At 45.0% G+C, this 26,828-nt stretch overlaps 1 protein-coding gene and 1 long non-coding RNA gene across 2 annotated transcripts in view; one reads left to right on the top strand and one right to left on the bottom strand.

Annotated features, from left to right (window-relative positions):
* IGF1R (insulin like growth factor 1 receptor) overlaps positions 1–26,828 on the top strand; it is a 291,551-nt gene that overhangs the window by 206,614 nt on the left and 58,109 nt on the right. Inside the window, exon 3 of the mRNA XM_032391239.1 lies at positions 24,895–25,207. Coding sequence (XP_032247130.1) covers positions 24,895–25,207 — 313 coding nt within the window. The remainder of the gene's footprint in view (positions 1–24,894; positions 25,208–26,828) is intronic.
* Positions 3,540–9,222, bottom strand: LOC116623795. Its single transcript, XR_004297763.1, has 2 exons — positions 6,027–9,222; positions 3,540–4,297 (listed from the first exon to the last, which is right to left on the bottom strand). It is a non-coding gene; the product is annotated as an uncharacterized LOC116623795 (long non-coding RNA).

Raw genomic sequence — 26,828 nt, 5'->3', positions numbered from 1 at the left:
CTGAAATATGAATGTTATTCAAGATGTCGTTACCATATTTCCCTTCAGAGGAGGTGAAGTAGAGGGAGGGAGATCTCAACTGCCCCAAAAAAAGTCCCATTAGTTTTGGTCCTGGCTGCAAGTGTCTCTTGCTTTTGAGGACTAAGAGAACACAGTTGGAAGACTCTCTGGAGCCCAGCCCTGAATGTTTTGGATGGGTTAGGAAGGCTTACGCCACCATAAGAACTTTAATTAATAGTATGAAATTTTATCTCTGAGCTTTTTAAGCTGTAATTGAAAGGAGTGCTCAAGATACGGTTTCCTTCTTTTAGAATATTCACTGTTACTGACATGGCAAACAATTTGGAGGAACCCCCCCCTTTAATTAAATTTCAGCAGCCCCAAATCAGATTCGTGTGAAGAAATCATTATTTTGAATTCTTTATCACCAAAAGATTAAACTTACTCTTTACTCTTAGAGGTTTTTTCTTTTTTTAATTGGGCTATTTTATTCTCTGATTGTGATCCTACCAATGTGGTTTTTAAAAAATATTCTTTTTACTTATACCTTAAAAGGATGAAAAAGTATTTATATTCCTCAACTATAATACTTTATCAAAGCTCACACATCTATTTGAAAGAACTGTGAATGGCTACATTTTTAAATATCCTACAGTTCATTCCCAGTTTGTAATTTTATCATCACACTCAGGCAAGATCACACTCGGTACGCTAAATTCCTGTGGCCCTCTTTTTTTTTTTTTCCCCCCCTCACTGCTGTTTGTAACTCCTCACGAATTAAATTTTAGGGGCTTGAAATGTTAACTGTTACATTAGGAAAAGGAAAAAGAACCTCACACCCCCCAAACTCTATGTAGAGGCCCATCAGATTCGGCCAGGGCTCTCACATTTACCAGAGCACGTAGGACTTTTGACGGTAGAACTCATGGTTCTGAATTAGGTAGGACGCTAAATACGAACGGCTTTTAAAGGTGTGGCTGCACAGAACTCGGGATTCCGAGGACTGAGCTGCTTGCGAGTTTGCAGTGCCTTGGCGAACGTTTTAAACTTGGCGGCAGAGCAAAGCGAAATAGGTAACATTTATGCGAGTGTTCTTTCTAGCCCCTACGCCCAGGGCTGGAAAAAGTTCCAGCGCATCCGTTAAAAGTTACAGCACGTGCTCGTGCGGCCCGGGTTCCGGAGCGGCGCCGCCGCCGCCACCGCCGCCGCCGCCGCCGCCGCCGCCGCGCGGCAGACCCTCGTGGCGCCCGCGGCAGCCCAGGCAGGCGGAAGGCGGGGCTCGGCAGGCGCGTGCCCGCGCGGGGAGGGCTGGCCGGCCACGTGACCGCGCTCCGGCCACGCCCGCCGCCACCTCACGTGGTCTCCGGACACCATGTGCGAGAGTGGATGGAAAAGGGAGCGGCCGGGTGTGGCGTTCGGGTTTCGGAAGACATGAGCTTCCTGATTTTTTTTTTTTTTTTACCCCTTTCTAATTCTTTAATCCCGATAGGCAAAAATGCCAAAAGCATTTCTCATTTATTTCCGATCATGTCATCTAATCCCCTTGGTGGCTCAAGTTTCTTTATGGGAACGTGGTTTCCATCTCGGGGAGTCGATCCCACAGTGCCGGAGCCACGCTGCCTCCCTTGGGACGGGGATGGCTTGGGTTTTCCGAATGTCGATGATCCATTTTATGGCGGGAAAGTAAGCCATTTTAAACCGTTTCCCTATAGACCCTAGTTTCTTCTTAGCGGTAATTCCAATTTCAATGGAAAACCAGCCGTCCTAAAGTTGGAGGAGGAGGGTGCTCCAACCTCCCACTTCCGCGGCATTGTTGCCGCTTTCGCGCGGGAGGCGGCTCACGGAGTAAAGAACTTGTGTGGGTCCCTCCACATTCGTTGCTCCTGTACTTGTGAGCCGTGCATAATGTGAAAGGAAAATGAAAGATGTAAATAGGATTGTAAAAAAGACAAACTAATATGGAAGAAGGGCGTGCATTCTCAGATTGAACTTGGGTCTTATTGTTCCCAGCGAACACCCAGTTACGTGCTCCTGTCGGATGCCGGACCCGGACCACATCAAAACCGCCTAGGATGCTCGCGCCCTCCGCGGGAAGGTGCCGCCGTCCCCCACTGCCACCACACGGACACGAGCACCCTCTAAATTTCCTGGCACCCGATAAATGCAGATCCTAACTTAAATCTTCGGCACACTCATTTCTTCCCATTTCGCATGGGAAGTTGAGGTTCTCTTCGGTTTACTTTCTATTCACCTTCATTAAAATGCGGTAAAGCGAAAGGAGTTTATTAATGGAAATCCCAGTATATAGAGAGAATTTATTGAAAAGAAGAAGAGCTGGAAAGATAAAACCTCGTCTTAAAAATCAGAAACAGACCCTCGTTATTATTAATAACTTTGAAAATGGAAATCCAACTTTCGATAAATTATTTCAGCATAGTTTTGGGGACCAGACATTTGGTAGGTAACTCTGTGTCTGGTCATCAATTATAGTGATTTCCTTGCATCAGCTCCAGAAAATCAGAATATTCATGAGCTTTCTGGTCTGACTCAGACCTTCAGGAGCCATGAAATTTTCCTGTTGGGATGAGAGGAAGTGCTGTCGGTGGTTTTGGCAGCTGAATGAAACCAGAAATAGATAAGCAAGACGGAGGGGTGATGTCCATTTGTTTGGTTCTATCATCCTGCTTTTAATTTGTGAAAGTTAGGGTTCTAAAAATCATATTAAACCTGTGATCCTTTTTAGAATTCACGGAGTATGTTGAGGAAGTGGTTTTGTTTTTGTGAGTTTGTTTAAACAAATGACTGAGGGTTTTGTTTTTCGCTGTGTCTGGCCAAGCAGCATTGCTACACTTTTTTAAATTCATGAAAAACTGACCAGTGAGTCTGTTCTTTAGCACTCCTCTCCTTTTGTGATGGGAAGACAAGGAGGCAGACACCAATGGCGCCTCTCACAATGGAGGTTTGTTTGTTTATTTTTTAATTTAATGGAGGGATTGTAGATGGCTTAAAATTTCCTTGTGCCAGGACAGAGAAGGGAGGGGGGTGGGAGAATAATTAGCCCATTCTAAACAACTTTAGCAATAGATGATCCATAGGCATTAACTTTCGACAGCAACAGAAGCCTCTTTCTGGACCTCATCCTGTGATGTTTTAAACAAGTTTGATCTTGTTTAATTAAAATCTTTCTTAAAGGCAAAAATGCACAGAGGTCATTTTTTTAAAAATTTCAGTTATGTACTAATAAAGATGGCAATTTATAATTTTCTGTTGAAATACGTGGGAAGCCCATCCCTCACCCCCAGTCCCTGAAACACCAGGACTCCCGTGCCTGTTCTAAGAGCCCCTTCTCAGGCACTCCTGCCTTGCACACACTCTCCCATTCCGTGGTCCACTCAGCTGGGAGTATCCTTGTCCTCCTGATGTGTATCTTTTAGGACATGAATCTTTACCTTGAATTATTTATCTATATGTACAGTGCCCGGCATTGTCTTCCAGACAGGTGCGTCCAGGTGTTAAATAAACAAATATTTAATCCAGAAGAATTTACAAAAAGAAGAGCTCTTTGTATTTTTTTAAAAAAGCCATTGTTATTAAACACTGTGTTTGGAGCGGTACGAATTCTGTGCTCTCCTAATTTGTGTGAATTATGCCATTTAAAGCAGAAATCATTGAGAAATATTTTAATGTTAGGTTAAGCACAGGAGTGAAGTTCCCACTTTTTTATGTCGTCAAATTCATTGCTTTTTGGTCCTTTGGGATGATGCCAAATAACCCTGACCAATCTTTAAGGCACAGAAATGAGCCTCATATGGTCTTGGAGTCGAGCTACTGGTATCCGGTACTTGTCTTCTGCTTATCATCTGTCTCCCTGGTAAGTCACAGCCTCTTTGGTCCTCCGTCTCCTCATCAGTGAAATACTGCTGATTCCTTTCTCTGACTTACAAGAGTAGCTTATGAGAATTACGGTAGAAAAGTCTATGGCAGGTGCACATGCACTGTACCGTACTGGATGGAAGCATGGATCCTGGAGTTCTCTCGCTTGGTTGGAATTTCTACCTCTGCCTCCTTCAAGCCATGTGACTCAGGGAAGCCCCTCTCTCTGTACCTCAGGCTCTGGTTCAGAGGATGGGAAAATAGGCTCTCCTCCTTGGCGTTGTGGAGATTAAATCAGACAGTGCATGCCAAGTACACGTAGCAGTGAGTGTCCCATATATGGTAGGTGCCTTAATATAGCGATAACAAACATTCGTTGTTTTTCTTCCCATCTAGTACCTTCAGCTTTTACTTCTGTCCAAGCCTTGAGAGAGAGAGAGAGAATTGTTACATTAAAGAAGTTTTAGTCTGCGCAAAAGCAAGTATGACCTGAAAGAAGGCTGGGGCTTGGTGTTGGTCAGATGATTTCTTTGGTTATTCTCGGGGAAAACCAGCCAAGCAATGAAGTCAGAGGACTATGGTTCATTTTATTCCTCATCACCCAAAAGTAGCTTCTCTGATTTTTCTCATTTTTTTCTCCTTTTTAGGACGGGGCAAGGAGAGTAGTTTTTCATATTACTCTTGTCATCATTGTTATTTAATAACAATTCACTATCAGAACATAGAAAGTACTTATCCTACAGGAAACTCCCTTCTGTTACTCACTTACTTGCTTTCAATTTATACTTTGTCTAATGCCAAAGAGAATCTGAGGCAGATTCCAATTAAAAACAAAAGAACAAAACAAAACAAAAAAAAACCCTGGATGACATGGGACCTGAACAGCCAAGTCAGCAAGATAATCCAACCAAACCATGCTAGAAGGACGATTAGTCTTGGAATCTGGTTCCTCTGGGATTCTTCGCAGCAAGAATTTCCCCAAGGCAAAGAGGAAATACAGTAAAATCTGCCCGTATATACATACAAAGCACCCATACACATTTTATATAAAATTCAAGGCATTTGCTTTTGGAAAGTTTGCAGAAGTAGTAGTCCAGGGTTAAAGTAGCATCTGACTCCACCAGTAATTGTAAGACGCTCTGGAAGGAGCTGTGAGGCAAATAAAAATAAGGAATGGTACCCCTGTCCTTGAAGAGCTTACAGTTGTGTAGGAAACCATGAGTCCTAGAACCATTATACACTAAGCAGCCACAGTGGACCACGTTCTGGGCAGGGCCCTGGGAATACAGTGAGGAAAAAAACAGAGGATTCCTGCCCCGGTGCCTTGTGCACCAGTGGAAGAAAGAGAAAGAGGCATTAAACATAATTAAATCCCTTTTTTTTTTTTTAAGTAAGCTCCACGCCTAGTGTGGAGCTCAACGCAGGGCTTGAACTCACAACCCTGAGATCAAGACCTGAGCTGAGATCAAGACTCAGACACTCAACTGACTGAGCCACCCAGGCGCCCCAAGTCTTATTTTTTTAATTGTGGCATAATACATATATCATAAAATTTAACATCTTAACCATTTTTAAATATACGGTTCAGTGGCACTAAGTACATTCCCATTGTGCAACCATCACCACCATCCATCTCCAAAACTCTTTCATCTTGCACAACTGAAACTTTGTATCTATTAAATAATAACTCCCCCTCCCCTCCAGCAAAAAAAAAAAAAAAATCTTTGATTGTGAATGTGGTCAGTGCTTTGAGGGAGATGAAGAGGACCCTGTGACATAAAATGATGGGACAGCAGGAAGGGCTCCCACCCAGAGATGGGGGTGAGGAGAGGCCTTTGGGGGTGAAGACAGTCACCCCGCACTAAAGGCTGGGGAGGCAGATCAAGAGTGGAAAGAAGTATAAGCCAGGCAGAAGGAACAGCATGTGTGATGGCTCAGTGTCACGGCACAGTCCGCCTTCTCCCAGGAAAAAAAAAAAAAAAAAAAAGGAGCCAGTGTGGTTGGAGCTGGGGCCAGGAGGGTGAAAAGTTTTCGTTTAGCATGTGTATGGATGTTTGTGTATCCTCATGATGATTCAGTAGAATCATCCTCACTGTGTCCTAAACTAGCACGGTCCGTCTGCAGCTCTTTAGTAACCTGGCGTACAAACTCACCGCGGCTTCTCAGAACTCAAAAATCCTTCCTGGCTGGCTGAACAACTGCATCTTCCTTGACACAGGCCCAGAGCGGGGAGGTCTGAGAAGAGCAGGTGGTCGGCATACTCCTCGCAGCCCGCTTCCCATCCCAGTGGCGTGGAGTGGTGGCATCAGGATGAGGGAATGTCCCTGTGGCACGGGCCCCCGGGAGCATTCTGTGTGTGTGTGTGAAGCAAGAGCAGTGGGTTCTAGATAGGGAGGTGCAGGTGGCATGAGAACTGGACAGTCTGACGGCTGCTCTAGCCAGCTGGCTGTCCTTCTCCTCCCCACGAGGAGGAGCCAGCCTGGGGTGCCGTGCACAGAGCCAAGGTTTTTTTCAAACAGCTTTGCACATGTTCTCGGTTGCAGCTCAGAGGTCTAACCCGCGGATCCTGCAAGAGATTCCTTTGACCTGAAAAATCATAATGGCAGTTAGTTTTACTTAGCTCTCAAACTGGCCTCTGAGTGGTTCCTGTAGAACTCCTAAATTTGAGTAGCCTATGAACTTGACAGCAGAAACTAGTGGGAGAGCCCTTTTGAATTGTTTGAACACTGTCCATTTATTTGAGCGTTGATGACAGTTGGTGATACCTATCCCAAATTTTGGCAGCACCATGTTAGTCTCCCCGCCACCTTAGCCCAGTAATGAACAAGGGAGGTGCTTCTTTACTTCTTTATTGTTGGTAGGGAGTTGTTTCATTACCCTAGAGGAAGGAAGCTTGTAGTTACCTTTGCTGCAGAGAACCTTCATCTCACCCATGTAAAAGGTGAATAAAGTTATTTAGGAGAAAATTGTATTGGGAATTTTTTTGTCTTTTTGAAGAGCTGAGTGAAGTCTTTGGAAACACAGAAAATTCTTTTTCTCGTCTAGAAAGAGCTTACTGCCTGGTGGAAGTTGAAGGTTTAACTTCCATGCTGTGAAGCCTTTCTTGGCAGGCTTTAGAAAGTAATCTGCCCCTGGCTCTCCCCAAACCTCCCCATCCTCCCGCCTGCAGCTTGAGGACCCCTCAAAATAGTAACCGAAATTATAACCAACCTTCAGATGATGAGGTCTTGGGTAGGTTACTGCCCACCTTGCACTAAGTGAGGATTATCTCAGAGCAAATGTATTTACGAACAGCACTAAAAAACTGGAATTAGAATGCCAAGCCAATCTGAAATTTATAATATTTTTATTTGTTTAAGCAGAGGTGAAATCTGAAATATTTTAGAATCCTGTCTCTTGGTTTTCTTTTCTTTTTCTTTCTTAGCCACATACCTCTCCCCCTGAAACGAAGTCTTGTGTGTGTCCCGATATACAAAACCAATCAGGAACATGGCTCTTGGTCTCTCCCTTTGCCCTTCCCAGTATGTGATGGCCCATAAGGCACCTCCAGGGGCATTAGATAGAGGCCACTGGGTCACAGAGTGAGACTGGTTATCTCTCTTACCCCACGCACACATCAGCTGAGCAGGCAAGATGGTTGGCAGAGCCAGGCCTAGAACCCTAGGACCTTAAAATCCAGTTTAAGGATCAAATAATAATAGCTAATATTTAGAGAGGGTCCATGACATGCCAGGAAAAATATTCTGTATCGTTACATGGTTTATCACATTTAATCTTGCACTGATAGCACGTGGTATTATCTGTCTTATACGTACACAGAGGAAACCGAGTCCCTTTGTCACACAGCAGAGCTGGGTGACATAAACTCCCTTCTGTCTCACCCCGGAGTCCACATTCTCCTCTAATGGGAATACTGCCTGCTCTCATGCCATGTCTCTAAAACAGAAGATGAACTTAAGCATCTCAAGATTTTTTAAACGCTTGACTCTCCCTAAAACTACTTTCTCTTTTTAAAAGTAGACAGACAGACAGACATGACTTGGGCCCTTAAAAATGTGGCCAGGGTGGCACATAAATGGGCATAGGCTATTTCTAAATTGTCGCTTTAAATTTTGCCAGCGCAGCTTCTAGGCTGGTAGTTTTGTTTGCTTTTTAATATAGTTTTGACGCTGTTTATGTGCAGAGGAATGCTACCGTCCCTCCTCCTTGAAGGCAAGCCTGGGATATCCGGGGCCACATCAGAGGATGTGCACCCAGAAGGCGGTGGGAGGGAGGGAGGTAAATGATAGCGTTCGAGGGCTTGTTGATTTTTTGCATATCTCCCAAACATGTATTCATGTGTTTATCCGGAAGCTAAGACACCTTAGCGTTTCCCACTTTTTCCTGTTTGTTCTCTTTCTTCAGTCTCCTTGATACTTCTTTCAAAATTATCTCTAGTAAATCCTAAGACCCAGTTAAAGACTTATCTTTAGATAAATTGATTTCTACGCATGATGACCATCATTGTCCAGTGTAAGATTTGGAGGACAATCCCAGATAAAGGAAATAGGATCACTGTCTGTTTTCCCCGGGGTTGTTTAACATGTGTGCCAATTTGCAGATTGTTTGTATTAATCAAAAAAGCAAAACATGCCCCTCCCAAAGGGACAAAGACACGTGTCCCCTGCACCTCTGCCCCCAAATGCACCGTGAGACTTGAAAGTGAGCCAGGATTGGAAAATACTGGATTGGGATAATGTTATTTTTTTAAACACCTGGCTAATTTAATACAAAGTGTTTACACTTCATTTTGCTGGCAGTGGATGTACTCTGTAGGTGGTGGAAGATTTCCTGTTAAGTTTTGCAAGTTCCAAGGGAGGAGAGTTACAATATGTACCCTCTGTGGTCACGGCCTCATGAAGGGTGATTTCTTAATCCCCTATTGTTACATGTGTAGGTGAACGGTGGGTATTGCCGAAGGTGTACTTTCAACTCCTGGACCATTGCAAGTTCACGGTCACACTAATGAAAATAAGTAGGAGTGGTCTTTTCAGGAATTCTAAATCTCGAGTCTTGCAGAAAGATCATCTTTTCCCTAAATGTGTGCCCCGGTCAGAATTGCCAGCTACAATACCTCGTGGGTGAAGCGGATATTTTGAGCATGACTGAGCTTATTAAGAGCCGGAGGCACTTCCTCTACTGGGGTTTAGAAATTTCAAAGGATGGGGGTTGGGGTGGAGGAATTATGGCAGGCACTACAGAGAGGGCAGGAGGATGGAAGCAACAGGTTCCAAATGTATTCACTGAGCTCCTGCAGAGCACAGGGTGGGCTGGGAATGTGAATTTAGAGGAAGATAAGGTTTGCCCATCTGCAGCAGGAAGAAGTGGGGGGGGGGTGTAGGCACTGTTATTTAGATGGAGGTGAGAGGTACAATTGAGGTGGGAGTGCATTTAATAGGCTTTACTTAGACCACGAGAGATAAGTTTGTGGAGTAGGACAGGTGCAATTGGAAGGAAAATACCTTGAATAGGCAGGTTCAGAATTGGAAAATGGGGGAAAATAATCCATCTCAAAATTTACAACCTCGGGGCACCCAGCCGGCTCAGTCGGTGAAGCGGGCGCCTCTTGGTCTCGAGGTTGTGAGTTTGAGCCCCACATTGGGTGTAGAGATTACTTTTAAAAAAGAAGTTTAAAAAAAAAATTTGCCAACCGTGCCAAAGGGGATGTGTGAGTGGGTTGTCCTGAAAGGAGTCTTGTGGTCTTAGAGGTCTGAGAGATGCCTCTTTTTGCAGTACAGTAGGGCCTAGGAACAGCACATCACGGTATGGCAGGGGCCCTGGGCTCGGAGCTCCGGAGACCCGGGTACTGGGCCCAGCTCTCCTGTGTGGTGTGACTCTCAGAGCTTCCTTTGCGTTTCCTTTTCTGTGCATGCCAAGTGAAGGCGAAGACGTTCGACTGGATGGCCTGTTCCTGGGTTGCTTTCAGCTCCAGACAACGATGTCTCTCTCGTTGGGGCTTTCATCTCCTTTCAGAGATGCTCCCAGCTAGGCAATGAAGCATGACAAAGGCAGGCAGCCCCGCTTGGGGGTGGAGTGTGGCCTTAGGTGAGAGGTTCTCCTGGGTGAATGGGAAACCAAGAAGCCTTTTCCTTCTTCAGGGCACTCCACTTAGCAAGCATTGCACAGAGCCTGGCTCAAGCTGCAGTGAACGAATGCTGACTTCAGTCTTTACCCTGGGTTTCAGGTCACTCTGATTGTTTGCAAAACATGTTCTTTTTTTGTCCCTTGCCAGTACTTGTTCTCTCTGTAAGACACAAACAGGTCCGGAGGGATTCTGTGCGCCGATTTGCAGCAGAGCGTTGGGACTCCCGCACCCTGGCCTCCGAGGCCCTCTGGCTCGGAATGAGGATGCCCCAGGAACTCAGGAGACAGATGTGACATCGAGTTCAAGGAAGTTACCACGGAGCTTATTCCTTTGAAGGACAAAGAAGAGATAACTCTTTAACGTTTTCAGATCCCTGTCTTCAGTTTCTTCAAGTTCAGGGTTTTGGATAGATTTTTGAAGAAGAGCTTTGTGCTTGAGAGTGTTCCTTTTCTTTTCTCTCTCTCTCTCTCTTTTTAAAGCAACTTAGCCAGTTTGGGGTTTTCAGTGTTTCGGGAAAGGGTTAAAAAGTTGACTTGTGAAGCACAGTCACGTGTTTTAGAAGTTGCTGTCTTCCTGATCCCTTCATTTTCGCAAGTAAACCTTATATATACACTCTCGTGGTATGCCAAACATGTGGCTTCGCGGGCACACTCATACTCACTGGGGCTTGAGTGCAATTGGACCCCTTTATGTTTATGAACTTTTTGTGCAAATTGCCTCAGTCTTCAGGCCAAGGATGGAAAGAAAGAATGATTCTTGGATGTGGTTTCCAAGTTTGGAACCTCATTTGTGTTTTGCACGTTAGAGCTGCCCTGCTTGTTTTTTTGTTTTGTTTTGTTTTAATAAAATTAGCCCTGGGCGCCTGGGTGGCTCAGTTGGTTAAGCGACTGCCTTTGGCTCAGGTCATGATCCTGGAGTCCCAGGATCGAGTCCCGCATCGGGCTCCTTGCTCAGCAGGGAGTCTGCTTCTCCCTCTGACCCTCCCCCCTCTCATGCTCTCTATCTTATTCTCTCTCAAATAAATAAATAAAATCTTTCAAAAAAATAAAATAAAATAAAATTAGCCCTAAGTGTTAAGTTCTTCCATCTCTCAAAGAAAATTCCTTCGAAGCCTGAAAATCAGACTGTGGTATATAACAGAGAGAGCTTGGGAGGCAGTGAAAAGATAAAGATGTGGGGTGGGGGAAAATTTGCTCAGACAGGAAGGGGAGAGAGAACCACCTGTCTCCCAGCACACGCTGGGTTTGCTGCCCATCATCCCTTCAGCCTGGCCCGCAGTGGTCAGGTCGTTTGCCATGATTGACAGGCCCATGAGTGGCAGTGTCTGAAGGGGAAAGCCCCTGAACTTTGCACCCTGCTTTTCAGAGCTAACAGTGAGGCCTTGCCATATTTTGCTTCACATTCCAGTTTTCTTAGAACCCTAAGTGATGTTGGACCTGCAGCAATACAATTCACTTTATAATTTGGATAGTACTCTGGGAAAAAGCTGACTATCTAAAACCAGAAATGATACTAGATATTTAATGGTTCAGAGATCAAATAGAAATATGCTCTCGGAGGTTTCCTATTTAATTGGAAAAAGCAGAAGGTACCTGGGAGCCCATCTCCATGGGGTTTTTACAACTGAAACACACTCTTTCAACTAGCATTTTACACATGAGAGGCCTAGTTAGCACTTCAGCTCAACCCAGTTTTATCGATCACTTACCAAAAAACCCCATAAACCAAGAAATTCAACTACGAGGGTTAAAAAAAATTTTTTTAAAGTTGGACGAAGGGGAGTCTTCAACTTGGAATCAACCTTTCCAAAGTATAGAGTCAAGATTTTTCCCCACACTAGGGACTCCTGGGTGGTTCAGTCAGTTAAACGTCTGCCTTCGGCTCGGGTCATGATCTCAGGGTCCTGGGTTCGAGCCCCGCATCAGGCTCCCTGCTCAGCGGGGAGTCTGCTTCTGCCTCTGCCTCTGCCTCTGCCCCTTTCCTCCCCCTGCTCCTGCTGTCTCTCCCTGTCTCTTTCAAATAAATATATAAAATCTTTAAAAAAAAGAAAAAGATTTTTCCCCACATGAAACTGACAAAAATGATAATTTCCAATAGGACTGGATTTATATCGCCAAGATGGGATTTTAGCACTTTTTAATGCTTTCTGGCAAGGGTGATAACATTTTTATCAAAACTATTGCCTCCCCCAACCACCACCACCGCCATCACCCACAACCATAAAGAACTAAACAAAATCAAATATAAACCAACGGAATTCTGTGGGAATGACAAGGTATTTTTGGCTTGGGTGTCTTTGTTTTGTTTTTTGTTTTTTTTTAGATTTTGTATGTGCATAATAATCTTTGCAAGGACATCCCAACATTCTACATTTGTATGTTTTTCAAGGCACTTTTGAATCATCAACTAGATTAAATGAAAGTTTGATGAAATTTTGTGGGTGTAGGTGTTCTGTGGGTCAGTTGTCTGGGACTGGTCCTCAGAAGGTTTATGTGGTAATTCTGTGAACCAGAAGGTATGATCATCTGGGACACTCGGTTCCCCTTCTTTCCCGATAACAGAGCTTACTGTACTTGGGAAGTCTAGTGCATCTTCTGTGGTTTTTCCACAGTAGTAAAAATACTTTAACTTTGGGAAACGGGGCCAGCAATCAGATTATATCGTGGAAAAGAATAACGTGGTGTTGTAGCATAACATATGCTCTAAAATAGATGTTTACAAGTCCAAAAGTGCGCCGTCGGGAAATAACAGGATCAAAGGAGAAAAAAGCAGAGAAGCTGGAGAGGTAAAATGATTAAAAGCCTACTGTTACTACCCATGCTCCTCAGGTAGATTCCATTACAGAAGGAGAGAGCATTTTTCTCTCAAGCCACCTAAAAAAATTTTTTTCAAGGTACAGCACTGTGTTTATTTATTTATTTTTTTTATTTTTTATTTAAAGATTTTATTTATTTACTTGAGACAGAGAGAATGAGAGAGAGAGAGCACATGAGAGGGGGGAGGGTCAGAGGGAGAAGCAGGCTCCTTGCTGAGCAGGGAGCCCGATGCGGGACTCGATCCAGGGACTCCAGGATCATGACCTGAGCCGAAGGCAGTCGCTTAACCAACTGAGCCACCCAGGCGCCCACAGCACTGTGTTTAAAAAGCATATGCATCTTTGGGGCACCTGGGTGGCTCAGTCAGTTAGCCATCCAACTCTTGATTCCGACTCAGGTCATGATCTCGGGCTCCGTGCTGGGCGTCGGGCTCCATGCTGGGCGTGGAGCCTGCTTCGGATCCTCTCTCTCCCTCTCCTTCTGTCCCTCCCCTCTCCGCTGTCTCAAAAAAGTAAAAATAAAAAATAAGATGAGAAGCATGTAAATCTTGAAGGGCTCAAATTTAAATAATCAGTAAAAACTTAATCTCCCAAGAAACTGGACCAAAGACATTGAAAGACAGTTAATTCAAGAGGTACTGCAAATGACCAAGAAATGGGATGGGGGGAGGAGGGAGGCAAAAAACCCAACCTCACTGGCAGCCCCAGAACTTAGATGAGATACCTATTTCTCCTTCTGACATTAGGAAAGAAAGAAAAATTTCTTTAGGGGTTCAGGGGCCATTTTCCCTTTCCTTTTACAAGATGTGCCACTTTTGAGGCTGTCTCAAACAATGTGCTGGGGTCTCTGGAAGCATTTTCCAAAAGAGGACCCTGAGAGGACTTTGCAGAATTGTGAGGTCTTCAACTAGGTGTGTGTCGTCCCAAGGAGGCAGCTTCGGAAGAGCTGTTCGTGCTTATTTGTTCCACACCTGTGAGGAGGCTGCACCATGATGCAATAGTATGCAGGTGTACACGCACACATACTGTAGGAATCGACCTCCGCAGGTGCTTCACGCATTTATCACCGTGTCCTGGTTAAATGGTTCACTTGTTGACGAGTTTTGTCCAAAACATGGCCTGTTGGTCTCTGAAGCATAGTTTCCCTGCAAGTGGTTACGTTCAGTGAATTCACCTAAATGACATTGATGTCAGTGTTTATGTATGTGGAAAGGAACTTTTGCATGGGGTGTTGCAGCACCTTTTGGACGGACAGTATCTACCAAAATGAGTAGGAAGAAGTGATATGTGTAACCACAGCTTTATAGCATGGAGCTCCTCACGGGTATGTGCAATAAACAATGTATCAGGAGCATTGATAACTTGGTCAACGCCAGTAGGGCATGCGATTGCCCAGAAATGGGCCCTAACACCGGTTTTAAGAGCTGTAGCCAAAACCACAAAGCTGGAGGCCTCTCCCTCCGAGCTTGGCCTCCGCTTGGACAAAACAGCCCCCAATTTGTCCCTACGGGACACAGGCCTGCCTTGTTAGGAAATCAGCAAAGTTTAGGAGCCCACAATACCTCACATAACTCTGTGTACAGTAACAGGGAGTGGAAATAGGGCTGTAAGCACGAACAACCAGACAAGTTATAAATATAGAATACTCTCTCAATTCCACTTTAGTTAGTCATGGAGGGACAGTGTGAGTTTTATAAACTTATAAGGAATATACAAACAGTTCCAAATTTAAAATAACTTGGAGTAATTTTTAAGTGTGTGAAAAGAATATTTTTTCCACCCTGTCCATTTAAGCATCTGTGATGGGCAATAGTAAGTGATGGGTGTCTTTATGGGCTCATGCCTGGCGGTTACAGCGCTGGGGAAGGGTTTCAAAAGAATCACCCATTTGACAGTGAAAGACTCACACACACACACACACACACACACACACACAAAAGATGGAGGTTGGGGGTGTGAGTTATGTAAGAGGCAGACGCTTGGTGTTCCCACGGTGAGAAGCAGGTATGGGCTGTTCTTGGCATAGTCTTCCTCGCCCCCTGAAGTCTTCCCCCCTTTTCCTTGATTTTTTTTTCCCATTGAAACTGTCTCTCCCAAAATTTGTATGTAGGCTTTGAATATGAGTTTATTTTTAAAAAGACTTATTTAGGGGCGCCTGGGTGGCTCAGTCATTGGGCGTCTGCCTTCGGCTCAGGTCATGATCCCCGGGGTCCTGGGATTGAGCCCCGCATCGGGCTCCCCGCTCTGCAGGAAGCCTGCTTCTCCCTCTCCCACTCCCCCTGCTTGTGTTCCCTCTCTCGCTGTGTCTCTCTCTGTCAAATAAATAAATAAAAATCTTAAAAAAAAAAAAGATTTATTTATTTATGGGGGGGAGGGGCAAAGGGGGAGGGAGAGAGAGAATCTTCAGCAGACTCCCCACTGAGCACAGAGCCTGCTGCTGGGCCTCGATCTCACGACCCTGAGATCATGACCTGAGCCAAAATCAAGAGTCAGACACTTAACGGACTGAGCCACCCAGGCGCCCCTCGATTTGTACACTTTAAATGGGTGAATTGTGTGTGAGTTATATCTCAATAAAGCTGTTACAAAAAAATGTGTAAAGGAAGAAAAAAAAATCACATAGCCCACAAAAACCAAAACCAGCTCAGCCAGAGGAGGATTCCTGATCTGCCTTCTACTCCTCGCTTAGTTTTGGTATTCCTTGTGATTCTGCATTGTATCTTTCAACCAATGGATGCTTTTTCTTTAGTCTTATTAGTTAGCACTAGAAAGTTTTACTTAGTAATGATGCTATCTGTAACTTTCCTCCTTTGGGGTTTCTTGCTTGCTTTTTTTTTCTTTTTTTTTTTTTTTCTCCCCATTTTCCCCCATGCTCTGCCCAGCACTACTTCTTGGATCTTGGAGACTTAAGTGACCCAATGGGCACTGTCTGTAGATGATTATTTCTTTTGCTCATTAATGAAATATTCACAGATGCATTCAGTAGCCAGTATGAAATGTTTTCCCAGACCTCTTGGCTTACCTTGTGTACTAGACAGTGAGGTCTAGTCTCGGAGCTTGACTATTTCTTATTTGTGTAAGCCTTGATTATATGTGTTTATGTGCCCGACCTAGGGGAAGGCATAGAACTGTTTGTTTGTTTTTTTCTTCCTCCTCCATGACCAAATTTTCAGTCTTGCTGAGACAGATGAATGGGTGAAGAAAATGAACTCTGGTTATCTACTCTCATGAGTAAGACTTATTTAGCTGACATGGGTTCTGCAGGTCACGGAGCTCCCTGGGCCTTGCTGGTCTGGCTTCCCGATAGCACAGTCATGTATATAGAGTTGCATTTGCACCATAGAACATGTGCTAACTCAGTGCCTTCCCCGGTAGGAGCTGCTGCTTCCATGTTGCAACTTGAGCAGTGACATTTAATGATAAACCAGACAGGGCTCAGCCTTGCAAACTTGTGCTGGAAAAAAGGTCCTTGAGGATTCTATTTGCTATAACTCAATAAACAAAGAAGGCTTAGTGGGCACACGTTATCTCCTTAATATCACCTGGACGCTTGCCCCTTTTCCAGCGTGTCATGTTTCATGGATTTTGTCCTTCCTTCTGACTGTTACACCTCAGGGCGGAAAAAAAGGGTGCTAGGACTTGTGATTTATATATATTTTTCCTGATGGATGCATGCTTAAAAAGAAAAGTGGCATGAGAAGGACACCTTAGCCCTTTCCTTGTAGACGACAGACCAGCTGAAACATCGTGCCACCACAGGACAGAGTGGGTAAAGAGGCTGCCACCCCCTGTCTGGCAGATCTAGGTTTCAAGCCCACGTTTACAGCTTAACAATGATTAAAGTGGACCGTTAATAGCCCTCGACAATGATTAAATCTCTGTGCCTCCACTCGGTCATTTACAAATGAGGATGATGATACCCCGTGTGATTGCTAGGAAGATTACATTAATGTATATAAGGTACTGAATGGGTTGTCAAGCATGTGGAAAATACCCCCATGAACGTTAACTTTATGTTAACAGAGAGACCTGTATTCAGATCAAAGTTGCATCCATATAGGAGAGACCCAAACCATTACTGTGAAAAAGAAGACAGGAGTTTTCGGCAATGAGAAGCTCAGAATGAGCTGTCTCAGTGTGATGATGATAGTTATTTTAGAGATCATGCAGAGATCACCCCAAGCATACTGCCTTGGTCATGGAAGACCACCGTGGGTCTCCTAGTCCCCTCGTATTCCACACCATCCCAACTACTTCTGCTGTGTTAAGAGTAGGTTTGGGGGCAGGTGTTTAGAAGCGATGGTATTAATGTGTGTTGCATGAGCTATGACTGAGGAAGGCACTCGGAGGGAGCCCAGGATAACTGTCTCAGAATTTTGAGCCTGTGTATTTGAAAGTCTGACCTGTAAAGAAGAGAGCCTCTACTTCCCCTGAGTATCAGACAAACTGAATGCGGCCTGGGGAGCGTGCCAGGGAAGAAAAGGTGTTCTTGTTGGGTGGAAAGAACAACTTGGTCAAAGTTGCTGCCACCTGGCAGTTGGAATAACACTTTCTCTAAGGTAACCAACCCCCTAGACATTGCTTGAAGGCTCACCTAGGTTTTTGTAGAGAAGTATCTGAGACCAGCATGAGATGTGCTTGACCTTGAAACTACCTTTCCCCTCTAAGACCCTGTACTTGGATGACAGGGGTGAACATGACTGTGTAAGTACTTGTTGCTTCTAGACTGAAGACAGATCTTACAGCCCTCAGAGCTTCTGCTATTGCATGTTCCGAAGCAGGATAGAGTGGAAATTAAAGAAGACAGTTAACTGGGGAGCTGGGGGGGTGGGGGAGGAGGGGGTGGTGAGGAGCAGAAGTCTGTAACTTCTTGCCCACCCTCTACAAACCTCAGTATTTCAGAAAGTTCAGATGTTAACACAAGGATGCTTTGTCTAGGGGCCTTCCTGTTAGGAAAGAAGTGGACTCCGAACCGGGTCTTGAAAACCTCTTCAGGTTGCAAAGAGGAACTCCTTCGTACACATTTGGGAGAAAATGAGAGCTTTCAGGCACACTATGTTCAAAAACTGGGGCCCACCTCTTTTGCTCACCAGCCTTTCTGTGCTCACTGTGAGTTCTGTTCCCCGGGCCTCTCTCTGTCTCTGCGCACATTCCCAAAGCCGTGGTTCTCACCATAACCTCTCAGTGGGTGCACTGAATACTTTTGGTTCCAAAAAGAGAAGACAAAGTATCTTCAGGATTCTAACCATGAAAATGTCTCTCTGGCTGGCTGCTACTCCAGCACAAGAGGAGGTTTCTTCTTTTTTTTTTTAAGATTTTATTTGTTCATTTGAGAGAGAGAGAGAGAGCACAAGCAGGGGGAGAGGCAGAGGGAGAATCAGACTCCCCGCTAAGCAGGGAGCCCGATACGGGGCTCGATCCCAGCACCCTGGGATCGTGACCCGAACCGAAGGCAGACGCTTAACCGACTGAGCCACCCAGGCGCCCCAGGAGGAGGTTTCTTTGGGCATTGAGAGGAGAAGCATTGTTGCAAATGTGACTTTCTTTTGTGAACATTTAAGACACGGGTTCCCACTTGAACTTTCTTTTGCCATGGGTAACTGATTTGGTTTACCAGCTTACAGTTTTCCAGGCAGAAGCTTGTCTGAGAGTTGTTTTAAGCTCCACCTGGGATTTCTGGGCAGTGGTTCTCTGGAGTTTTCCATTAGCCAGTTCTCAGGATGTCAGGAAACTTAACAGTCGATTCTTCTTGTCTTCATTTTCAGAAAATTGTGCTTTGCTATATATACATACATCATACACATACACACATAGGTATGCATCTAGCTCACATATAGTTGTACAAGGATTATTTTAGTTTTATTTCACGGCTTCTAAGCGTTTTCACATAAGGCTGCTTTTCCATGCTAGCTGACTTACTTAGAGAACTCCAGACTAATACACTAGGATAAAATATAGCAGCCCTCCCTGAGCCGGAGAAGCCTTGATGTTCCTCACCACTTTGCTCCCGTTGATAGAGGTCTTTGCTTGGGGTGATAGGTGGGGAGGAGTATGTGCGTGTGGATAAAAGGGAGGACAGACTGAAGATGATTTTACAGGGTGAGAGGATCCGGTGTACACCAAGCAACACATCTCGAACTGAACCAATCTTTCTCTGTCCCTCCAAAAACAAAAGCTGGCCACACTTCCCACATTCTCCAGATGTATCTTGCATCTGCCGGCTCCCCCTGACCTGCATCACCGCCTCCCTGATCTGGACCACCATCATGGCTCACAGAGATGGCTACCGTGACTCTGCTCCATGGGTCACCGTCCATTCTGTTTTCCACTCAGCAGCCAGAGTGATCCCTCTAAAATGTATATCTGCTCATGTGACACCCTGCTTAGAATCCTTAAATAGCATCCCTTTCCTTTTTAAGAGTAGTCCAAACTCCTACTCGTAGGTTTTCTCTGCCGCTGGTCTCACCATCTTTCCTGTCTCCTGCACCCCTCCGGTCCAGTCAGTCACACGTTCACTCTGAGTCTGGTCCTCTTGGCCCGTGCTCCCCATCAGCCCTGCCAACACCCATGTACCTGGCTAGCTCCTGCTGGCTTTTCAAGCTTGGGCCTGGCAGTCCCTTCTCCAGGAAGGCCCTCCTCACTGGTCCTTTGCTTGCCCCTCTTGGTACTCCCATTGCCCGCCCTCAGGGTGGGGAGCCCCCCCCCCCCGGGGGGGGGCTGGCTGTCTTGTGCTTGCCTGTCTGCAGGACCTAGCCTAGGGCCTGGCTCGTAAGGCTGATATTTAATGAAGGGAGCCTTTCTCATCCCCTCACCTGTGGCTAAGTGCTTCCTGGAGGACAATGCTGACAGCCTTGAGTGGACTTGGGCATTCAGCTGACCCAGCTGTGGTCCTTCCCCGCCCCCCACGCCCCTCACCCCTGGTATCTGATGGAGTCACCTCCTCCCCTGACAGGACAAGAAAACCGTAAAATTTCTCTGGCCCCTTTATGTCCCTGATGCACTTTGGAGCTGAAGTGCACTTTCCTGGAGTTAGCGGCGGTTCACCTTTATGCATAACGATGCCTGTCAATTAGGAAAGACATCCCTTTTTTTCATATGGAACAGTGGTGTCACTTAGGGTAGCCCAGAAATAACTAAGATGTCTCGAAACTAGCCTGTGTTTTGAGTTAGAAGCTTGACCTCATTCGAACATCCATGAACTTATTTCTATTCTTTAGAAATTAGTTGGGATAAAATTGTGACTCAAGTTGGCCCCCTTTCCATTTTTTGTTCCCTGAGAAGAGGCTGAGTTCTCCACCTTCTCTTCCAACAGAACACTTTATAATCATATGCTTTTAAAAATGGTTGCTCTTGAGTAAAGATTGTTAAGGAACTCCCTGGCAAGAACAAAAATAAATGTTTAAAAAAAAACTTAGAAAGAACTTAGTGAATATAAGGACACTGGGGAGGGGGAGGGAGTAAGGCTGATGTGTGACTTATTTCCTGTCCCCTACTTCCTGTCCCCCAAAAATGAAGAGAATGAGCTTTTATATGCAGCGCCTCATTTTTATGTGACTGTGACCCCCAAATCAATCCTTTTAGTGATAGACGTGGGACATGCCGTTAGCTTTTCCAACAATTTAGATCGGTTTTGGTTTTCATTGTTGGTCATTCTAAGAATTCCAATGAGTAGAAGGATCTCGTGGGCAAAATAAATTTGCTTTTCCCCCTGTATATTTGTAGTTTATAGCAGCTTTCATTTTTCTTTTATTTTGAAAAGCAGAAATGCCTTTAATCACATTAGGTGTGCTCCTTCTTTGTGGAAGCCAGGAAAGAGGTCCCCTTCCTTTCTCCCATAGCTCTGTAGTTGGAAATTTGGTAACTGTACTAAATTTTAAGTTCTGGCGTTTGTATGGAGAAGCCATCCATCTGCTGGCGAGACGTACTGCCCGGGGCTTTTCGAGAAATCCCTTAATAGTCCTAAACACTAATAATATTTATATACATTGAGATGAGACAAAATTTACAGCAGGCTTCTGGGGCTGACTCCAGGACTCTCTAATCCTGAATTTCCCGCGTGTTCTCCTGCCTCCCAGAATCCTCGGGTTCTGCTCTGGCCAGGGGAACACCAGCTTCTGTCCCTGGAGCAGTCTCTTATTTACAGAGTTTGTCCTCTAGCAAACAGGTCACCTCTCCTTTCTCCCCACCCCCCATCACACTCCATTCTTATTCCCCTCGAGTAGTCGATAGGTGTCGGGCAGTTTGGATCACGTACCATAAAGGAACCCCTTGATTTGTGATCCCTATAAGAGGAATTGTTCTGCTTATAAATAACATGATTTTACCTAATTTAAGCTTTGCTGAAATTCCTTCTGAAGGAGCTCTCCTTGCCAAAACAAAACCCTAATTCCCCAGCCTGCATGCTGCTTGTGGCAAGAACTGACTGACCGTGCATTTCCACGTAACACACGCCTTTGAAGGGTCTCGGGGGACCGCTGCCCAGAGATGCCGTTTCCATCGGAATGGGGAATGGAATGCAAAATACATCTGCAGATACTTTGTCAGGTTTGGGGGATTTCTTTTTTCTTTCTCCTGGTGGAGATGCCCAACATTTCATGTGGGTATAGCTGATTCCCAGCGAGTGCACAGGGATATTTTTTTCTATTCTTTTAAATGCTCTCGAGTTTTTAGTACTATTTAATATTATTGCCTGCCGCTTATGATTTTTATATAGCATGTTACTTAAATTATAAGTGAGGGAAAGGGGGCTTGGCAAGCAGATATTGGCCCCCATTAGTCTCTGTTGGTGATCGTGAGATTCTTCATCAATTTTCCCTTCCTCCAATCACAAAGCATGGTGGTGGCTGATGGCCGGGGACTTCAGTGCTCCGAGTGGGGTGTGCGCTCAGCGCAGCTGGCTCCTGCTCACACTCGAGACTCTGAACACAGGGTTCTTCAGCCAGTTTCATGTTAACCACATGAACCCAGGGGTCTATTATATTACAGAAACCTCGTAGGGGCAACATAACAAGGCTGTGTCTCTCCTCTCCCCTCACCTGATCCCTCTTCTGTCAGCTCAGCCCCCTCTGGTCGTGGTACCCTCTGTGCTGCTGCCGATGACCTCTCCAATATGAAAATCTGACCGTGTTGCTCCTCCCCTGCCGAAAATCTTCAGTGATGCCCATCACCCACCAGTTGGCGACTAGCCTCCTGCTATCTTCACGGGCACCCAGTCCTCCCACCACAGTGACTGGATTGCCTTTACACACATTTACGTGTGATTTCCTCTGTGTTATTCTTTATTCTTATCCTCCTCGTCTTTCATCTTTCAGCTCCAGCCTCAGCATCTCTTCCAAACCGTCCCTGATGCCCAGGGCATGCCATGAACCTCCACTCAAGCCTGTACTTATCTGGCATATTGCCCATTCCTTGAGGGCAGGGTCTAGCACACAGGTGTGGCACGTTGCTAAATAAACACTTGCTAAATGCATCGACAACGAAAGGGTAAATGGACTTATGTTCCCGTTACTACTTTAAAACCTGAACTAAAAGATACACAATTTATTTGTTTCTTTAGATCTTGAGCCTTGAAGTTAACTTCCATAATGGGTATATTTGAAATTAAATAGTCATTGAATCTATTTGATAATATTAGATGTCTTCACGTATGAGATCTGATGGTAGAGAGAGTGCACGCACTCGTGTGTGTGTGTCTATGTATGTTTACTACAAATAACGCTAGGCTTGTAAATTCAAATTAGCGTTACCCTCCTCAAGATGATCACCTTGGTGGACAATATATGTATCACCACATTTTTGCAACTCCTATCTATAACATACTTCTTTGGTGTGCTTAGAGATATTTACTCCTTGTTATTTTTTGGGTAGCTCAGTTTCTGGAAATAGCCAGAAGTCATTGAGGCAATTCTGGTAAACAAAAGTGATATAAACCAACAGGAATGGTTTTCTTCTTTGCTTATAAGTAGCTCTGAAGGTGTGTCTCAGGATTTTTCCAGTTGGGTCTAACGAATAGCAGGCACATAAATAAGATAAAAGTTTATTTCTCTCTCATATAGACAAGCCTAGAGGTAAGCAGTACAGGGTTAGCCTTTTGGGGGACCAAGATCCTTTTATCTTACTCCACCTTCTTAGTGGGCTACCTCATGTCCAGGATAGCTGCTTGAGCTTGATGCATTGCTCTTGCATTCCAGCCGGCAAGGAGCAAGGGCATGCTCACTCTGTTTTAAGGAATCTTCCAGTAAGTACCAGCCAAAAAAGTTTTCTTATATCTCACTGGCTGGGACATACATCACTTCTAGCTACAAGAGAGGCTAAGAGATATAATATCTAGCCAGGTGGCCAAATGCCCAATTAAAAATCAAGGTTCTATTACCAAAATAGATAAAAAGAATAAATAATGGAAGGCAGCCTATGGTCTCTGCCAAAGGATAATTTCAAAGGTGAAAATTGCAAAATTATTTTAAGAAGCTTGACAGTATCATGAGAATTTATCTGTTTTCTTCAGAGGTGACAGTGTTCATTTGAATGTCCAAGTTCTGAAATTCACCTTTTTGCAGTAAAGTAGGAACTCTTGGATGCAGTTCGTGGGGTGTAAATTGGTAAAAACTTTCCAGAGGATAGTTTGATCTGGCGAGATCAATCCTGGAAATTGATCCTCAGGAAATAATTAAGGATTCTCATGAAGATCGCAGTGTTCATTGTAATAATAAAATGTTAGGAGTAAACAAAATGTCTCATAGTAGGAGACAGGTTATAACTTACACTATACTGTGAGATGCAATGCGGCTGTTAAGTGATTATGGAATTCATAGTATATTATGCCAAAAAATAGTTTCAGGATGGCTTGTTCCTTTTTGTAGATATTTATATGTATATTCACATGCATAGAAAGGGACCTGGGGGGATCCACATGAAGGTATTGATAAAGAAGTTATTTGGGGCAGATGGACTAGACGTCCTATATATTTTCATTTATTATACATATTTAAATAATTTTGTGTTTGTTTCAGAAAAAGCAGGAAACATATAATGCAAACCAGATTTCGTATTTTGTTGATTTATACTTTATTTGCTAGTGAGGCTAACAGCCCCACAGAGTGTGATCATTACATCGTTGTTATGGAAATAAAATGCCAGCTCATCTACTTGGGACATGAATTGTGGAGCTCTGCTTTTTAGACACTTCTTTCACTTAAGTTTAGCAGAGTGGCTCAAAGGAGAGGGTTTCTAATACGCTATGAGTCCTCTGGGCTCAGAGACTCTGCCCACCACCCTTTGTTTTTTTGTTTTTTGTATTTGAGAATGACAATCAGATGCAGGGACTTGTTGGTTATATAATAGGTTAGGCTCTGTGAATAAGTTAATACCATCATTTTTTGGAGTAAGACCTTTGGTCTACAAGCATACACAGGCTTTTTCTAAAGCCCTTTTGTAAACCCGAATAGTATCATCTTTACTATATTCCAGTTTCATCATTTTTAAAATAAACGGCTTTTTGAACGATTTTAAAATACTTGTAATAACATATATGATAAGATAATTTTTAAATAATCATTTCTGCACACTAAGGCTTTTCAAGGTATTTCAAGGAACACATTCAAAATGCAGAAGGAACAGCACATAATGCTTTTAAAAGGAATAATACGCCGTATTGTTCTCATAGGGCTACTGCATTCTCATGTTGGCCTCAGGCAAACCTCTAATGTGGATATTACTACCCCCATTTTATAGATGTGAAAAGGGAAGGTCAAGGTCAGAGAAGCTAATGAGTCATCAGGAGCACACGGGGAGTAAATAGGAGAGGCTGGACTGGAAATGCAGAGTATTTTCTCCCCACCTTCGTGAAACTGTGACTGTGGTCTGCAGCATTGCCCGTGCGAGCCTGCGGCGGGCTGCAGAGCCCTGTGATGCTCCGTCTGGGGATTTCGTGGGTGGGCGGTTGTCTGTCACGGGGGCGATCTGGTCCGGGGTGGCCGGTGACCCGGGACAAAGCAGGCCGGGCCCGGAGGAGGCCGTCCAACCCCCGCCCCAACCCCCACCACCACCACCGCAGTCTCACCTGCTGTCCCCTCCGCCCCCACAGTGTGCCCGAGCGCGTGCGGGAAGCGGGCGTGCACCGAGAACAACGAGTGCTGTCACCCCGAGTGTCTGGGCAGCTGCAGTGCCCCCGACAACGACACGGCCTGCGTGGCGTGCAGGCATTACTACTACGCGGGCGTCTGCGTGCCCACCTGCCCGCCCAACACCTACCGCTTCGAGGGCTGGCGCTGCGTGGACCGCGACTTCTGCGCCAACATCCCCAGTGCCGAGAGCAGCGACTCCGAGGGGTTCGTGATCCACGACGGCGAGTGCATGCAGGAGTGCCCCTCGGGGTTCATCCGGAACGGCAGTCAGAGGTCAGTCGTGCAGCACCACCACCCCCCGACCCCCCAAGGAATGGCAACGTTGGCGCTGCCCTTGTTGCGTCTGGACCGCCCGGGGAGGTTAAGGGCCATGGGTCCACTCCCATGGGCTGGCATAACTGACATTTTATATGAGATTCTATAGAGGGACAAGTCCACTCCCCCCCCCCCCCAAAAAAATAATCAGTTTGTTTTATGTTGTGTTTTGGAAGCCTGCTGCCTGGCCATTTGAAATTAAGTGCCCGGCTTGCTAGCCTAGGTACCTGGAGGTCGCAGTCTCCCCTCCCTGCACTTCCCAGGCTGCCTGCCAAGCAGGTGTGGGGTAGACCTGGGAGGACTGTACGTTTAGGTTGTCCCATCCCTGGGGCCACTGAGCACCAGCTCTGTGAAGTCTTGGGGAGTGCAGGAGAGAAGACGAGCCAAGCCCCGAACAGCGTCCTTGACGCAGCAAGCAGACCCAAAAGTCTGTTAGCACACACTCCGTCCTGTGCCCTCACTAGCTGCCACGAAGAGTAACCAGGAGCTTAAAGTAACCTGTGTTTCCATCAGCACCTGCTCCTCTCTCTCTCTTCCTCGACACCCCCTTCTCTCAGTTTCCTCTGTCTCTCTCATTTTCTTTCCGAACATTGAGACTTCACTTGGGAAGCAAAGAGGTTCTTTACAGCAAAAAGCATCCCTCTGGTGTATGTCGGCTGGGCTTCTGTAAATTTTTTGTTGGTTTATGTTTTTGAGAAAGCAATAGTGGCAGTGTTATAAAATACAGAACTATAGCCCTGGAAGCAAAAGACCAGAGGCTTGGGGTAGTTCATCCCTCCTCTAGGTAGAGCAGAGAACTCTTAGGAAAGAACAGTTTAGTGGCAGTGGGCCAGATGCTTCCTTCATCTTCAAACCACAGATAAAACTCACATTCTTTCATAATATTAGACACAGAACAACTTTCCACCTGTTATAATGTCTTTACTATTATAATAATAAAAATTATCCCGAATACTTTTTTAAAAGATAAGTATGCCAAGGATTCCCCAGTGAACTGTAAAGTATACATAGTCCACCCAGAATAAGTCAACCACATTTTACTCACAGTTTATTGGTAGCCTTAGGACTTAGGAGGGCTTTCCCAGTACCCTGGGCCAAGCCTAGAACCCAGATGAGGCTCAGCCACAGTTTCTCCTGGGGGTGGGAGGAGAGATGGGACAGCTGGTGCATGAAGTGGGGGTAGTACCATCTTTGTCCTGGGGATACGTTGTCCTGTGATGTAGTGGACCAGCAGGAGGGGAGTGCTATGCATTTCAGCGGTGTTGTTTCTCCCACTGCAGTGCATTTTCAAAGAACTGAGCTGTTTTATTCCCTACCGGTTCTTATAGTCTGTTCAAAGCTACAGATGTACCTCTTCTATTTTAAAATAAAACACCGTCAAGAAAGAATAAATACCACCCTCAACCTTTAAGACCTATTTGGCACTGAGTTTAAAATATTTATTAATACTGTTTATACCCTCCCTGTACCCAAATGGATTCAAGGAAGCTTAATCTATAAACATGTAATCAGAACACTTCCTTAGAAAAACATTTTTTTGAAGTGCTAGATGATTCCTAGACATTTTAGTAAAGGTGTT

The sequence above is a fragment of the Phoca vitulina genome, unplaced genomic scaffold (genome assembly GCF_004348235.1).
Source record: "Phoca vitulina isolate PV1807 unplaced genomic scaffold, GSC_HSeal_1.0 scaffold61, whole genome shotgun sequence".
Taxonomy (NCBI): domain Eukaryota; kingdom Metazoa; phylum Chordata; class Mammalia; order Carnivora; family Phocidae; genus Phoca; species Phoca vitulina.
Note: the sequence above shows the minus strand (reverse complement) of the source record. Positions and strands in the feature narration are given on the sequence as shown.